The sequence below is a fragment of the Pygocentrus nattereri genome, chromosome 26, assembly GCF_015220715.1.
Source record: "Pygocentrus nattereri isolate fPygNat1 chromosome 26, fPygNat1.pri, whole genome shotgun sequence".
Taxonomy (NCBI): Eukaryota; Metazoa; Chordata; class Actinopteri; order Characiformes; family Serrasalmidae; genus Pygocentrus; species Pygocentrus nattereri.
Window position 1 is genome coordinate 20,322,848 of NC_051236.1, and position 15,648 is coordinate 20,338,495.

General features: G+C 43.4%; 2 protein-coding genes across 4 annotated transcripts; one reads left to right on the forward strand and one right to left on the reverse strand.

The window, feature by feature from the left end:
• The first annotated feature begins 398 nt into the window (after positions 1-398).
• nit2 (nitrilase family, member 2) lies at positions 399-6,875 on the forward strand. The gene is made up of 10 exons (XM_017720851.2): positions 399-540; positions 887-1,005; positions 1,324-1,444; positions 1,567-1,655; positions 2,449-2,542; positions 2,635-2,709; positions 5,561-5,639; positions 5,818-5,916; positions 6,028-6,083; positions 6,363-6,875. The coding sequence occupies exons 1-10, from the start codon at positions 513-515 to the stop codon at positions 6,455-6,457; spliced, it is 855 nt and encodes a 284-aa protein (XP_017576340.1). The 5' UTR covers positions 399-512; the 3' UTR covers positions 6,458-6,875.
• Positions 6,876-7,033: 158 nt separating this feature from the next.
• LOC119262533 lies at positions 7,034-13,563 on the reverse strand. 3 transcript variants are annotated; one of them, XR_005129731.1, is made up of 5 exons: positions 13,222-13,563; positions 12,767-13,099; positions 8,564-8,707; positions 8,092-8,478; positions 7,034-7,977 (listed from the first exon to the last, which is right to left on the reverse strand). XR_005129731.1 is itself a non-coding variant. In XM_037535168.1 (4 exons), the coding sequence occupies exons 1-4, from the start codon at positions 13,271-13,273 to the stop codon at positions 8,390-8,392; spliced, it is 618 nt and encodes a 205-aa protein (XP_037391065.1). In that variant the 5' UTR covers positions 13,274-13,563; the 3' UTR covers positions 7,034-8,389. The 3 variants fall into 3 exon arrangements, 1 of the variants encoding a protein (XP_037391065.1); XR_005129730.1 differs by having other exon boundaries at positions 7,034-7,515; positions 7,848-8,478; XM_037535168.1 differs by having other exon boundaries at positions 7,034-8,478.
• Positions 13,564-15,648: the final 2,085 nt, after the last annotated feature.

Consider the following 15,648-nt stretch of genomic DNA (forward strand, 5'->3'; position numbering starts at 1 on the left):
GGACAGTCTTAGGTCTTATTTTATACCTGTATAGCTTTGTTAGACAAATTTAAGATCCTTTTCCCAAAAGTTAAACTGGAGCAGGACCCGAGTACATCGACACAGGCCTATGTACAAAATGTTTACACAACACAATTGAATTCAAATACACACATTTCCCATTCACACTGAAGCCATAATGAGTGCTTCAGCCCGGACTGCTGTTTTATCAGACGCAGTACAGGACAGGCAATTAGAGCACCTCTTTTACTGATATCAATCAATGCACAGTGACAAAACAGCCCGCGAAGAGAGGTTGGGAAAAATGAAGTCATGAAAAATGAATTATGTCTGATTTGGAACCCACACAAACGCCGACGGGACTCGACTTTTATTTTGAAATTGTGTTGTGTGAGCGGCCACAGCTGAAACAGCCGCCGTGCTGTAGTTGGTGTTCACTCTTCGCAGTGCTGAAGTAAATAGATTTCTCTGGTGGATGTGCCATCGGGGCGAAAACTCAAAGGCACTCGTCGATGTCTGGTATTTCTAAGGCAATGTCAAGTGAGTGAATATTTGTTTTCTGTATATGTTTTAGGGGTTGTAATGATAGAAATCGGAGACGTGCGCGTGTGTCAGTGCTGCCGACGGCTGGATGCATTCAAACCCATGGACATATGCACGCCACATAGCTAGTCTGTCTTATATGATTATATTGGAAAATGTACACGTTAGATAGTTATCTATCTACAATGCAAACGTATATATTCTTGTGCTGAATATTGCGCTCTCTCTCTCTCTCTCTCTCTCTCTCTCTCTCTCTCTCTCTCTCTCTCTCTCTCTCTCTCTGTTATAAATATATAGCACCCAGTTTAATGTTTATGCAACTGGTTAACTGAATGTCTTACAGAGTTCAGGCTTGGTGTGGTGCAACTGCTTGTCACTAAGGCAAAGGCTGACAACCTACAACGCGCCTGTAGTTTGGTGAAGGAGGCAGCAGGCCAAGGGGCAAAGGTTGTGGTCCTACCTGTGAGTATGATGTAGTAATGGAGGTCTTCTTTATGTTGATGTATTAATTTATAGTGCACCTGTTTCATCTGAAATCAGTCATGAAGGAAAACGGTAATTCGTAAGGTTCCAGTTGGTTGTGGCAATTTAAATAAACACATTTAATAACTGATAACCCCAAGTGACTGTACTTGGAGACTGAAGTTGTCCAGCCAACAGAACTTTCAGCTGCCATTTCATCCTCGTATATGGAAGTTGGTTTACTCCAATTGAAATTTCTACTAGGAACAGTATTATGATACTTATCTGTATATCTTTCTCTTTGCTGGTTCTCTGTAGGAATGCTTCAACTCTCCATATGGAACAGGTTTCTTTGCAGAATATGCTGAGAAGATCCCAGGAGAATCAACCCATGTGTTGTCAGAGGCAGCAAAGGAATGTGGGATATACCTTGTAGGCGGTGAGACCTTCAATTCAAAATATATTACAGATCAGAGTGTGTGTTTCCAGAGAGCACTTTGTACTTAGTATTTCTTGTGATGGTTAATAAAAAGCATGTGTATCTATGTCTGTATTTTCCAGGCTCCATTCCAGAGGAAGATGGGGGAAAGCTTTTTAACACCTGCTCAGTTTTTGGTCCTGATGGTAAGCTACTGGTCAAACACAGGAAGGTTAGTGTGTGTTACCATGCTGGAGAAATGCTATGTTAATTTACCATTTAACAAACCATTAATAACATGATGGCATGTTTTAAGTTTCTTGTTAATTGATCTGCTTGTGCATGTTGGTACATGTAGCTGTTATAAGTTAAAGCTTGGCATACAAAAAAATACCAAAATTTGTCTGTATTTCTATGTTTTACTTCTTCTCATTGTGTGTTGACTGAGGCCCAATCTTATTTCCTATTTTTACCCTAACTCCTTGTTTCGGAATGAGTTAAAAGGGGTAGTGGTTGAAATCTTCCCCTCAAAATGGGACAAACCTAAAAAAAAAGAGAACATTACTTCATTAACATTTTTTGTTAAATTTAAGGAATCATATGCCTTGAAAGGGGGGGGTGAGAGAATTATTTATTACCGCCCACCCCTATTTCTTCAATGATATGAAGCTGAAGTCAGTTATTTGCTAGCTTCATATTCAAATATTCCCGTTCCAAATGGAATTTACGGTGTAACAGGAAATTTAGCTAACTAGCTACTGAGACATCAACATACCAATAACAATTTTTTAAAGCTTGTTATAAAGAAAAGGACTATAATCCACTGAAACGATATTAAACTAAGATAATACAATGGTTATCATTATTTTCTAATGGTAAAAATACTTGCTTTGGTGGTTTTGACTTTTTTTTTTTGGTCACTTGTGCAGCAATAAGATAAGAATACAACCGACCCCAATACACAGTCATAAAGCTACTCCTTTTAATGTGTTGTGCCTTGAACTGTCTATATCATCTCCCCACAGATCCATCTCTTTGACATTGATGTTCCGGGAAAAATACGCTTCCAGGAGTCTGAGACTTTAAGTCCAGGGAGCAGCTTATCTATGTTTGAAACCCGTGAGTGTTCAATGTAGCTGATGCTTCATGGTAACTATCTGTAGTTGATAATTAATGTTATTTCACCTCCATCTCCCATTTTTCTCTTACAGCATACTGTAAAATTGGAGTAGGCATTTGTTACGACATACGCTTTTCAGAGCTTGCACAGATTTATGCCAAGAAAGGTAAGTTAGAGTAGATTCAAAATTGTTGCAGTATGTATGGTGACATCGGAGAGATTCTGGTGTTTTTGTTACTTCATTTGGTGAAGAACCACCTGTTTTAACAGAAAAGGGCCACTTAACTGACATGCAGAAAAACAACCACAGCACAGAATTACACGCACAGATTTGTCAGTAGCCAGTCAAATGGCCAAATATCTATAGTGATCATCAAATATCTGGTCAAAGGGAGGGGTCTGATCTGAACCCGAGTGGTGTTCAGTTTTTGGACTTCTGTGCAAACCACAGTTTGTCCATCACGAAAACCATGTTTGAACACAAGGATGTCCATAAGTGCACATGGCACCAGGACACCCTAGGCCGCAGTTCAATGATTGACTTTGTAGTCGTGTCATCAGACTTGCGGTCATGTGTTTTGGACACTCGGGTAAAGAGAGGAGCTGAGCTGTCAACTGATCACCACCTGGTTGTGAGCTGGTTCAGGTGGTGGGGGAAGATGCCGGTCAGACCAGGCAAGCCCAAACGTATAGTGAGGGTTTGCTGGGAACGTCTGGCAGAAGAACCTGTCAGATTGATCTTCAACTCACACCTCCGTCAGAACTTTGACCAGATATCGGGGGAGGTGGGGGACATAGACTCAGAATGGTCCATGTTCCGTTCCTCCATTGTTGAAGCGGCTGACTGTAGCTGTGGCCGTAAGGTAGTTGGTGCCTGTCGGGGCGGTAATTCTCGAACCCGGTGGTGGACACCCCAGGTGAGAGATGCCGTCAAGCTGAAGAAGGAGTCCTACCGGGTATGGTTGGCCTGTGGGACACCAGAGGCAGCTGGCAGGTATCGACAGGCCAAGTGATCTGCGGCTTCAGTCGTTGCCAAGGCAAAAACCCGTGTATGGGAGGAGTTTGGTGAGGCCTTGGAAAGTGACTTTAAGTCGGCTCCGAAAAGATTCTGGCAAACCGTCAGGTGACTCAGAAGGGGAAAGCAGTGTGCCACTAGCACTGTATATAGTGGAGATGGTGTGCTGCTGACTTCGACTGAAGACGTCATTGGGCGGTGGAAGGAATACTTTGAGGACCTTCTCAATCCCACCGACACATTCTCCAGTGAGGAGGCAGAGTCTGGGGACATGGGAATAGGCTTGTCCATTACTGAGGCCAAAGTCGCTAAGGTAGTTAAGAAGCTCCTTGGTGTCAAGGCTCCAGGGGTGGATGAGATCCGCCCTGAGTTCCTCAAGGCTCTGGATGTTGTGGGGCTGTCTTGGCTGACACGCCTTTTCAACATTGCATGGACATCGGGGGCGGTGCCACTGGATTGGCAGACTGGGGTGGTGGTGCCTCTTTTTAAAAAAGGGGACCGGAGGGTGTGTTCCAACTACAGGGGAATCACACTCCTCAGCCTCCCTGGTAAGGTCTATGCAGGGGTACTGGAGAAGAGAGTCCGGCTTATAGTTGAACTTCGGATCCAGGAGGAGCAGTGCGGGTTCCGCCCTGGTCGTGGAACACTGGACCAACTCTTCACCCTCTCCAGGATTCTGGAGGGTTCATGGGAGTTTGCCCAACCAGTTCACATGTGCTTTGTGGATCTGGAGAAGGCATTCGACTGTGTTCCCCGGGGTATTCTGTGGGAGGTGCTTCGGGAGTACGGGGTACATGGCTCTTTGCTACGAGCCATTCAGGCCCTGTACAAACAAAGCAGGAGTTTGGTTCGCATGGCCGGCAGTAAGTCAGACTTGTTCCCAGTGAGAGTTGGACTCCGACTATATCGCCCAGCTGGCCTGGGAGCGCCTCGGAATCCCCCTTGGAGAGCTAGTGGAAGTGGCTGGGGAAAGGGAGGTCTGGGCCTCATTGCTTAGGATGCTGCCCCCGCGACCCGAACCCCGGAGAAGCGGAAGCTAATGGATGGATGGATGGATGGATGGATGATCAAATAGCCAATACCTTTATGGGCAGAACGTCAAAGACTGAAAGTAAATTGCACTTGACCGTAGTACGAAGGGGGTGGGGGTCAGTGTGCTTTCATTCATTTTAATAACTAAACTACATAAAAATTTTTATATATTGGCATTAGTAGCAGTGATGGCAGATATAGTTGTATCCAAAAGTGTTAACACTTCTGGTAATTCAAGAAGGACATGCCTATACTTATGCATGTCCTGAAGCAGGGGTGCACCAATTTGGGAATTGTGGGCTGATGCCAGTAACCAATATTTTGCATGTGCATTCACTTATATGCAAAAGTTTGGCCACCCTAGTCAACTTTCCTGTTTTTGTTGATTTTCTACCTAAAAATGAGTTAACACATCTTCTACAGAAAACAAACTTAATGGTAATTTTCCTGCAAATTCTAACACACAGTTTCAGTTTATTTGAGTTCAACATGAGTCTAACATGTACCAGAACCTTTGCCAATGTTGCTTTTTTTTTCCTTTTTTATTTTTGAGAAAATTAGCACATAAACAGTATATGTCCACATGTGTGTTTCCTGTAGAGGCATGTACATGAAAAATACTAAATATTGGTCCACTCATAAGTGTGAGCTTTTGAATTAGCTGAGAATGCTGTAAACTTGGAACATTGGTTGCAGTGATTAAGATGAGCCGCAGATATACAGATATAGATTTTTGTCACAGACTGATGAAATTAGACTCTGATACAGTTGTTGGTAAACAGAGACATGTCTTTATGTAAAACAGTGAACTTGTGGAGGCATTGGCAAATGACGAGGCTCAGGTGGTGTGGCTGTTGCTGTCAGGAAGTTTTAAGAACTTCCATGATGGAGGAGAGATTTGTGGAAAATAATATAAATCCAAAGAAGTGACTGTGTTTACAGCAATTCCTCTACCTGCTGCTCTCTGTAGGTTGTCAGTTGTTGGTATATCCCGGCGCCTTCAATATGACAACAGGTCCAGCCCACTGGGAGCTGCTCCAAAGAGCACGGTCAGTACTTTAATTCAAGTGGCTTCTACTGTATTTAGCGTTACCTAAATAACGTCTGCTGTTGTCGAAAACATTGTCATACTGTCAGAAACCACATGAGCAGAATTGTTGCTTTAAATTCTGCACTATTCTGTGTGTTTCTTGTGTGACTGTTTTTCATTGTGGTTTGCTCTTGTAGGGCTGTGGATAACCAGGTCTATGTAGCCACTGCTTCACCAGCAAGAGATCAGAGCGCTAGCTATGTGGCCTGGGGTCACAGCTCTGTCGTCAACCCCTGGTCAGTTCTGCATGTGTGTTAACCTTAGCAGTTTAAACACTGACACAGGTCACCATCAGCGATGTGGAGTGAAATAAGTTACCATAGTGAATGTGTTCTTTGCTCATGCAGGGGTGAAGTGATCACAAAAGCAGGGTCAGAAGAGGCCGTTGTGTACGCAGACATTGGTGAGTTTCTCTAGTTCTTTAAACCTAAAATGTAAGTCCACAGTAGCAACTGATTCCACTGATTTTATTCTGCTAATCTTAATCATATTAAGTAGTAATAAAGAATTTCAGTAAATTGTGTGTTATAGATCTGTTACATATAGATTATGTAAAAAATATATTTCCCTGTGACCTTTAAGGCAAGTGACAAGTGCTCACAAACATGAGCGTTGTTTATATTATTCATTCATTCGTTCGTTCATTCATTCGTTCGTTCATTTTTTTCTCTTCTTGTTGCAGACCTACAGTACCTGGCAGATGTGCGTCAACAGATTCCAATAACAATGCAGAGACGTGACGACATCTACAATGTCAGTGTTGTTCAGGAGGGCTGAGTTGTGTCAAGGAGAGGTTTTGGAGCTGACATGATGAGGTCACTGCTAAAGTCAGATACTCTGTCTGCTTGACTTACACATTTGATCAGTAAGTCTACTGACAGCACAGGTTTAGCTCCATCATGGGGCATGCCTGGAATTTGATATTTCACAATTATGTTAGATGATCTCTCAATAGTAATTTGATATTTACAGCACATAAAAGTGTAGTACATATTTGGTACAATGGAAATCATCTTTCATGTTATTTCAGCCTTGAATCAGATGATTGTTTCCATTTTGAATCTGGATCAGTCATAAATCTGGATCACTGGTGAGACGTTATGATCTTTCACATTGAAAATGCTTTTGTAAGTGATGAAATTTTGTATGTACAATTTGATGAAAATTGTATTAAAATCCTGCTGTGGGACATGAACGCTGATTCAGTTCATAAGTAACCTTAGTACATCCAGCATGTCTGTTCTGTCTGTTAATAACTCAGTGCTTGGTTATGTTGGGTAACGTTCCAGAGTACACTGCTTAAAATTTTGACTCTCAATGTCACACAATACAAATATGACAAAAGTTATGAACTGTGTCTCGAAAAAAAAGGTCTTTAATCCATAAATACAATTTAATGATGTATTTACACAGTTGTTAGCAACAATGCGCATAAGCTTCCTGTAACTCTGCAGACAGAAACAACTAACAACGCACAAAGGGAACACTAGCAAGGGAAGTGATGTACCTTTTTTGCATATTTACAAGACATTTCTGGGAACACTGGGTTACCCCCAGTTAGTAACAAAAAGGTGGAGTTAGGCAAAACAAGAAAGATGAGACTGGAGTAGAAAAAGGAAGGCCTGGGACCTGACCAGGGAGATAATGACACTTCCTATTTGTAGTTAAAAAAATGTTTCTTAAAATAAATAAGTAATAATTCCATTCTGTAGTGTTTTAAAAATTGCTTAAAACGATTTAAAGTTCATTGTTCAAGTTCATTCACTGTTTTAAAGTTAATAAATACAGTTCAGCAGTAGAGTACAGTAGTGATCTATGGTCAGTGGTCAGTGTCTCTGAAAATGGAACAAGAAAAAGATACCTGGTTACACTAAGACTACACTTATAAAGGGTTTATAATTGGTTGAACATTAGTTTATAAATGGGTATTAAAATCATACACACTTAAAACTGCATTATGTAAGATTTGGCCATTGGGTAGAGATGTGTAATTGCTTGCAGCATTCAGAAGAAAATGTTGTAATGTCAGTTGTACCTTTGAGCCACCATCTTTCATTTTATTGTTTATCCTTAAAGTTTATGTATTAGCTTCTCACTGGCTAAGCTGCGTGCAGCAGATGCATTTCTGTTCACATAATTACAGATAATGAAAATGCAACCGGTTTACCCTTGTGTTGAATATGTTCATGATCCATCTCGGACCTCCTCTGAAAGGGGTTTGACTGATCTGATCGTAATCCGATCACAATGCATCCTTGGGGTGGTTACCCCTGGCTTGTCATGCTGTCAGGTGAAACCTGAACATAGTAAAATCACAGAGAATGCACTGTTGCAAGATGTTAACAGGCCCATAGTGAGCCTGCATTTATCTAGACAGTTTAAATTCAGATCTGGTTGGGTACTTATCTTACTTTATCTTCTCCGTCAGGCAGCACCTGTCAGCTTCATCAGATATACACATTCATCAGATATAACAGTTCACTGCTACTCTTTTTATGTTACAACTGCTAATTAATGTTTTTGCCTTTTAATGGTTTGCTGGTGTTTATGAACTAATTACAAACCATTAATAAACATTTTAAATTCATAAACCCTTTATAAAAGTAGTCTTATTGTAAAGTGGTTCCAAAGTTGCATCACAGAGTTGACCCATCACACCTACTGTGACAATAATATGTAAAGGGACACTCAGTGACTGACAGCTGGTGACTATATGACACATCTATCTCTGTTAGGCAGTTCATCAAAATACTTCCCGTCCATCATGATCATTTCTGTATCTTCCCTGTCTGAATCGTCTGAAAACAAACACACAAATGTTTCAGAATAATGACATATTAATAAAAAAAAACTGGTGTGTCCATTCACATATGACTTTATTACCTTCATGTTCTCTTCTAGCCTGCCTGTCCCATTTCTTCTGGAAACACAAAGCTATTGTCACCAGCGCAGTCACCAGCACACACAGAACAAGGCTGAGTATCCATATGAATGCAGATTTACGTTCATGCCTGAAGTTCTCACCATCTGTCCATAAAGTACAGGTTGATACGCATAGTAAGAAAAAAAACATGATGATATGACCATTCCTATATTAAAGACTGAAAATGGCTTCATAAGAACAAATGCAGGAATGTCTGATTTGAATTGGACCCAAGAGACTCACGTCACACACGGATGCAGTTTATCAAGTCTTGACCAGATGGATGGAATTATTATACCGCTGAAGTGATATATGTATGAGTCTATTTATTTTCAATATACTATGTGTATATTATCTATATAGTGCTACACAAAAAGATCTGTGTAGACACTGCCTCATACAGTAGGCCTACTTGCATTGTAGTGACTCAGGTTTAATACATATTATGCTTTTCCTTCTTGCTCTCAATTCTGAGGCAAAGAAGAAGCAATATAATCAGTATTAAAATAACTTCATAAATCCTTGTATGTAATGAATTAAGTGTTTTTTTAATGATACAATACATTAAAATCTTAAAATCTAAGAATTATTTTAACCCCTTGAACTGCTTAATATAAAGTGGATTATTCAGTTACTAATTGTAAGACTCTTTAGTTAGTAACTACTATGAATCATAGGATAATTACTGTGCAGCTAATATGTCAGTATTGCAAGTGAATGATATCCATACACCACCGTTCAAATGTTTGGAATTACTAGACATGTTAATAATTGTTATCCATCCATCCATCCATCCATCTTCCGCTTCTCCGGGGTTCGGGTTGCGGGGGCAGCATCCTAAGCAATGAGGCCCAGACCTCCCTTTCCCCAGCCACTTCCACTAGCTCTCCAAGGGGGATTCTGAGGCGCTCCCAGGCCAGCTGGGCGATATAGTCACGCCAGCGTGTCCTGGGTCTTCCCCGGGGTCTCCTCCCAGGTGGACTTGCCTGTGACACCTCGCAAGGGAGGCGTCCAGGAGGCATCCTAACCAGATGCCCGAACCACCTCAGCTGGCTCCTCTCGACGTGAGGAAGCTGCGGCTCTACTCCGAGTCCCTCCCGGATGACCGAACTTCTCACCCTATCTCTAAGGGAGAGTCCAGACACCCTGCGGAGGAAACTCATGTAACTCATGCCGCTTGTAATCGCGATCTTATTCTTTCGGTCATTACCCAAAGCTCATGACCATAGGTGAGGGTGGGAACGTAGATCGACCAGTAAATCGAGAGCCTTGCCTTATGGCTCAGCACTTTCTTTACCACAACAGACCGGTAAAGAGCCCGCATCACTGCTGACCCAGAACCAATCCGCCTGTCAATCTCCCGCTCCCTTGTACCATCACTCGTGAACAAGACCCCGAGATACTTGAACTCCTCCACTTGAGGCAAGAGCCTATCCCCGACCCAGAGAGGGCTCTCCACCCTTTTCCGCCTGAGACCCATGGTCTCGGATTTAGAGGTACTGATTCTCATCCCGGTCGCTTCACACTCGGCTACAAACCAATCCAGGGAAAACTAAGATTCGCGGCCTGATGTCCCCAATAGGACCACATCATCTGCAAACAGCAGCGATGTGACCCTGAGGTGACCAACCCGGACACCCTCCTGACTGCGCCTAGAAATTCTATCCATAAAAATTATGAATAGAATCGGTGACAAAGGGCAGCCCTGATGGAGTCCAACTCACACTGGGAACGACTCTGACTTACTGCCGGCTATGCGAACCAAACTCCGGCTTTGTTTGTACAGGGTCTGAATGGCTCGTAGCAAAGAGCCATGTACCCCGTACTCCCGAAGCACCTCCCACAGAATACCCCGGGGAACACAGTCGAATGCCTTATCCAGATCCACAAAGCACATGTGGACTGGTTGGGCAAACTCCCATGAACCCTCCAGAATCCTGGAGAGGGTGAAGAGTTGGTCCAGTGTTCCATGACCAGGGCGGAACCCACACTGCTCGTCCTGGATCCAAGGTTCGACTATAAGCCGGACTCTCTTCTCCAGTACCCCTGCATAGACCTTACCAGGGAGGCTGAGGAGTGTGATTCCCCTGTAGTTGGAACACACCCTCCGGTCCCCTTTTTTAAAAAGAGGCACCACCACCCCAGTCTGCCAATCCAGTGGCACCGCCCCCGATGTCCACGCAATGTTGAAAAGGCGTGTCAGCCAAGACAGCCCCACAACATCCAGAGCTTTGAGGAACTCTGGATCTCATCCACCCCTGGAGCCTTGCCACCAAGGAGCTTTTTGGCCTCACCAAACTCCTCCCATACACGGGTTTTTGCCTTGGCGACGACTGTAGCCGCAGATCGCTTGGCCTGTCGATACCTGCCAGCTGCCTCTGGTGTCCCACAGGCCAACCATGCCTGGTAGGACTCCTTCTTCAGCTTGATGGCATCTCTCACCTGGGTTGTCCACCACCGGGTTCGAGGACTACCACCCCGACAGGCACCAACTACCTTACGGCCACAGCTACAGTCAGCCGATTCAACAATGGAGGAACGGAACATGGACCATTCTGAGTCAGTCCCCCACCTCCCCCGATATCTGGTCAATCATTGAACTGCGGCCTAGGGCGTCCTGGTACAATGTGCACTTATGGACATCCTTGTGTTCAAACATGGTGTTCGTGATGGAAACTGTGGTTTGCACAGAAGTCCAAAAACTGAACATCACTCGGGTTCAGATCAGAGAGGCCATTCCTCCCAATCACACCCCTCCAGGTCTCACTGTCATTGCCCACGTGAGCGTTAAAGTCCCCCAGTAGGACAATAGCGTCTCCAGGAGGAGCACTTTCAAGCACTCTTCCCAAGGACTCTAAGAAGGCTGGGTACTCTGAACTGCTGTTCGGTGCATAAGCACAGACAGCAGTCAGGACCCGTTCCCCAACCTGAAGGTGTAGGGAAGCTACCCTCTCGTCCACCGGAGAAAACCCCAACATACAGCCACCGAGTCGAGGGGCTATGAGAAAGCCCACACCTGCCCGCCGCCTCTCACCATGGGCAACTCCAGAAAAGAATAAAGTCCAGCCCCTCTCAAGGAGATTGGACCCAGAGCCCAAGCTGTGTGTTGAGGTGAGCCCGACTATATCTAGCCGGTATCTCTCAACCACGCTCACCAACTCAGGCTCCTTCCCCGCCAGTGAGGTAATGTTCCAAGTTCCAAAAGCCAGTTTCAGCAACCGAGGATCAGAACGCCAAGTCCCACGGCTTCGGGCACTGCCCGATCCACAAAGCACCGAACCCCTACTACTGCCCCTCCCATTGGTGGTGGATCGATGGGAGGGGGGACTCTTGTAACTCCTTCGGGCTGGGCCTGGCCGGGCACCATGAGTAAATGCCCAGCCACCAGACGCTCGCAGGCGAACCCCTCCCCCAGGCCTGGCTCCAGGGTGGGGTCTTTTCATAGGGGTTATTATGGATCACAATTTGTCTGACCTGTCACCTAGGACCAGTTTGCCATGGGAGACCCTACCAGGAGCTTTTGCTCCAGACAACATAGCTCCTAGGATCATTCAAGCACCCAAACCCCTCCACCACGATAAGGTGGTGATCCATGGAGAGGATAATTGTTATTTAATTCAATAATAATTTACACAGTATAGATTGAAATACTATTAGATGGACACCATAATGTAGTTTAAGATGTTTTACTTCATTTCAAGTGTTTGGTAACACCAAGAAGTTATTGAGTGATAATTTCAGTATAATACTTATCTATTTACTGCCATTTCTTCATAAATTAATCTTCTTTAATCACCTCTTTTGAAATACAAAGTATTTTAGATGTTAACTTCATTCTCAAGGTTAAGAGAGTTTTTGTTTGTTAAGGAATCATCTACAGCTTTGTTCATTATTCTGGACACAAAGATTTCTTAATTAGTAGTTTTCTACTAATTAGTTTAAATCTATACGCTGTAGAGTATTAGCATCATATTATTATTAATCTTTTTATAGATGTACCAAAGTACCAATGATTCCAAACGTATGAATGGTGATTCCAAACTTTTGAATGGTAGTTTCAATCCCTTAGAGTTTGCAGTCAAATTCCATGAATGTTTAGTCAGCTCATAGGTATAAAACACATACGGCCATATGAAATAATCTTAGGTTTTTTGTTGTATTACCTGCAACATTGAGGCAGACCGTGCATATCGAGACATTATCTCCATGATCAAGAACGTTTAGATGCAGAGTGTAATTCTGAGCATCTGAGAATCTGATGTCACTCAGCTTCATTGTGAAATTTCCAGTTTGTGCCAAAGCAGACACCAAGATTCTGTCCTTGACATCCTTATCAATTCTCTTCTCGTACCCTTCTGTCCACAGAGCCTTGTACACCACCTCAGCACCTCTTCTCCACTCGAATGAAATGTTTAAAGTTGTCAAATTCTCTAGTCCATTATAGAGGCAGGGCAGGAAGACAGATTCCCCAAAGACTCCAACAACGCAAATGTCAGCTAAGTGGAAACAGAGTGACCATAAGATCAAAAGAAGGGAAGAGAACTGCAGATTACAATATATAATGCAGTGTTAGGTTTAAAAAACTCAAACCTTATATGTGGATGTTTTTTTTGCCTACCTTGACATGCAAAACAACTAATAAAGCTTAGCAGCAGCACCTTCAGCCACATTCTCTTCGTCTCCTGTACTCCAACAGCACCCAGCCCAACCCACTTCTGATGTAATTTAATGATGTCAAAAGAACAAACTTTGCCCTGGAAGATTAAAGGAAGCCTGCCTGAACTTGTCGATTTTAGTGCTTCAGTGATGCCACTGTTATGCAAGTGCTCTCTCCGGTACAAGTTTAAAGAGCATGCTAAGGGTCAAAATTCTGACGTAGACAACGTTATCGTTGAGCGTTATGTTTGGAGAAGACCAGTGCATTCAGGTCAAAACCTGTACCTGTAGGGTCCTGTGAGTTAATACTCCTCCCCTGCGCTATGCAATAACTCCATCATTGTGCAGCGCAGTCCTCCCACACAAGCTTACCAGCTTTTGCAAAGCAAGCGGTCTACATCATTTGGTTATTCGTTTTGAAGCTGGTGCGCAGAAGTCTTTCTTCCTGCATTTGTACACTGATAAACAGAGCCATGAACATATGGGCGTAGCCCTACTGAATCCACAGACAGGCCCAACAGGAAAGGATCATTATACAGTATCAGACTTTTGCATGCAGGAAGTTTAAATAGTGCAACAGATGTTTGGAAGCCCAAAAAACAGGTTTAAGTATCCAAAAGACATCAAATGTGTTCATAAATTACTATTAGACCTGCAGTCTTGTGCAAAAATCAGAAACCACATTTTATTATATATATATATATATATATATATATATATACACACACACACACACACACACACACACACACACACACACACACACACACACACATACACACACACACACATACACATACATATGTGTGTGATGTCAGCCCTCCCCTTGCAGCTATGACAGCTTCAGCTCTTCTGGTGAAGCCTTTCTACAAGGTTTAGGAGTTTGTTTACGGGTCTCTGCTCTAAGTCATCCCAAAAGTATTCTATCGAGTTGAGGTCAGGACTCTATGCAAACCAGTCAAGTTCTTCCACACCAAACTTGCTCAACCATGTCTTTATGGACCTGCTTTGTGCACTGGTGCACAGTCATGTTGGAACAGGAAGGGGCCATCCCCAAACTGTTCCCACAAAGTAGGGAGCATGAAATTGTCCAAAATCTCTTGATCTGCTGAAGCATTAAGATTTCCTTTCACTGGAACTAAGGGGCTGAGCCCAACTCCTGTAAAACAACCCCACAACATAATCCCCCCTCTACCAAACTTTACACTTGGCACACTGCAGTCAGACAAGTACTGTCTGACTGAAAAAACAGGAAATTCCAAAATGAGTTAAATAAAATATAAAAAGATATGTAGAAAATGGGACATGCAAGACCTGATAGACCACCAAAACTGTCACTATCAGATATGGAGTACTAAGTTTTTAATCTTTGAGAGAGGAGAAAATCAAGCTGCACTCTTAATTCAGATCTGAATCAGGTGTCTCAGGTCTTTGTCTATCCTTCTACTGTAAGAAGACAATCAGCATTATGAGTCTGAACGGATGTGTAGCCATCAAGAAGCTGTTACTGAGAAAAGGAGACAAAAAATAAGAAACTTCACAAATCAAACAAATAAGCTGCTAGTTTTCTCAGAATGGACACATACATCATATACTGCTCATAAAAATAAGGGAACACTCAAGTAACACATCCTAGATCTGAATGAATGAAATATTCTCATTGAATACTTTGTTCTGTACAAAGTTGAATGTGCTGACAACAAAATCACACAAAAATCATCAATGGAATTCAAATTTATTAACCAATGGAGGCCTGGATTTGAAGTCACACACAAAATTAAAGTGGAAAAACACACTACAGGCTGATCCAACTTTGATGTAATGTCCTTAAAACAAGTCAGAATGAGGCTCAGTATTGTGTGTGGCCTCCACGTGCCTGTATGACCTCCCTAGAACGCCTGGGCATGCTCCTGATGAGGTGGCGAATGGTCTCCTGAGGGATCTCCTCCCAGACCTGGACTAAAGCATCCGCCAACTCCTGGACAGTCTGTGGTGCAACGTGGCGTTGGTGGATGGAGTGAGACATGATGTCCCAGATGTGCTCAATTGGATTCAGGTCTGGGGAACGGGCGGGTCAGTCCATAGCTTCAATACCTTCATCTTGCAGGAACTGCTGACACACTCCAGCCACATGGTCTAGCATTGTCCTGCATTAGGAGGAACATAGGGCCAACCGCACCAGCATACAGTCTCACAAGGGGTCTGAGGATCTCATCTCGGTACCTAATGGCAGTCAGGCTACCTCTGGCGAGCACATGGAGGGCTGTGTGGCCCTCCAAAGAAATGCCACCCCACACCATTACTGACCCACTGCCAAACCGTTCATGCTGAAGGATGCTGCAGGCAGCAGATCGCTCTCCACGGCGTCTCCAGACTCTGTCATGTCTGT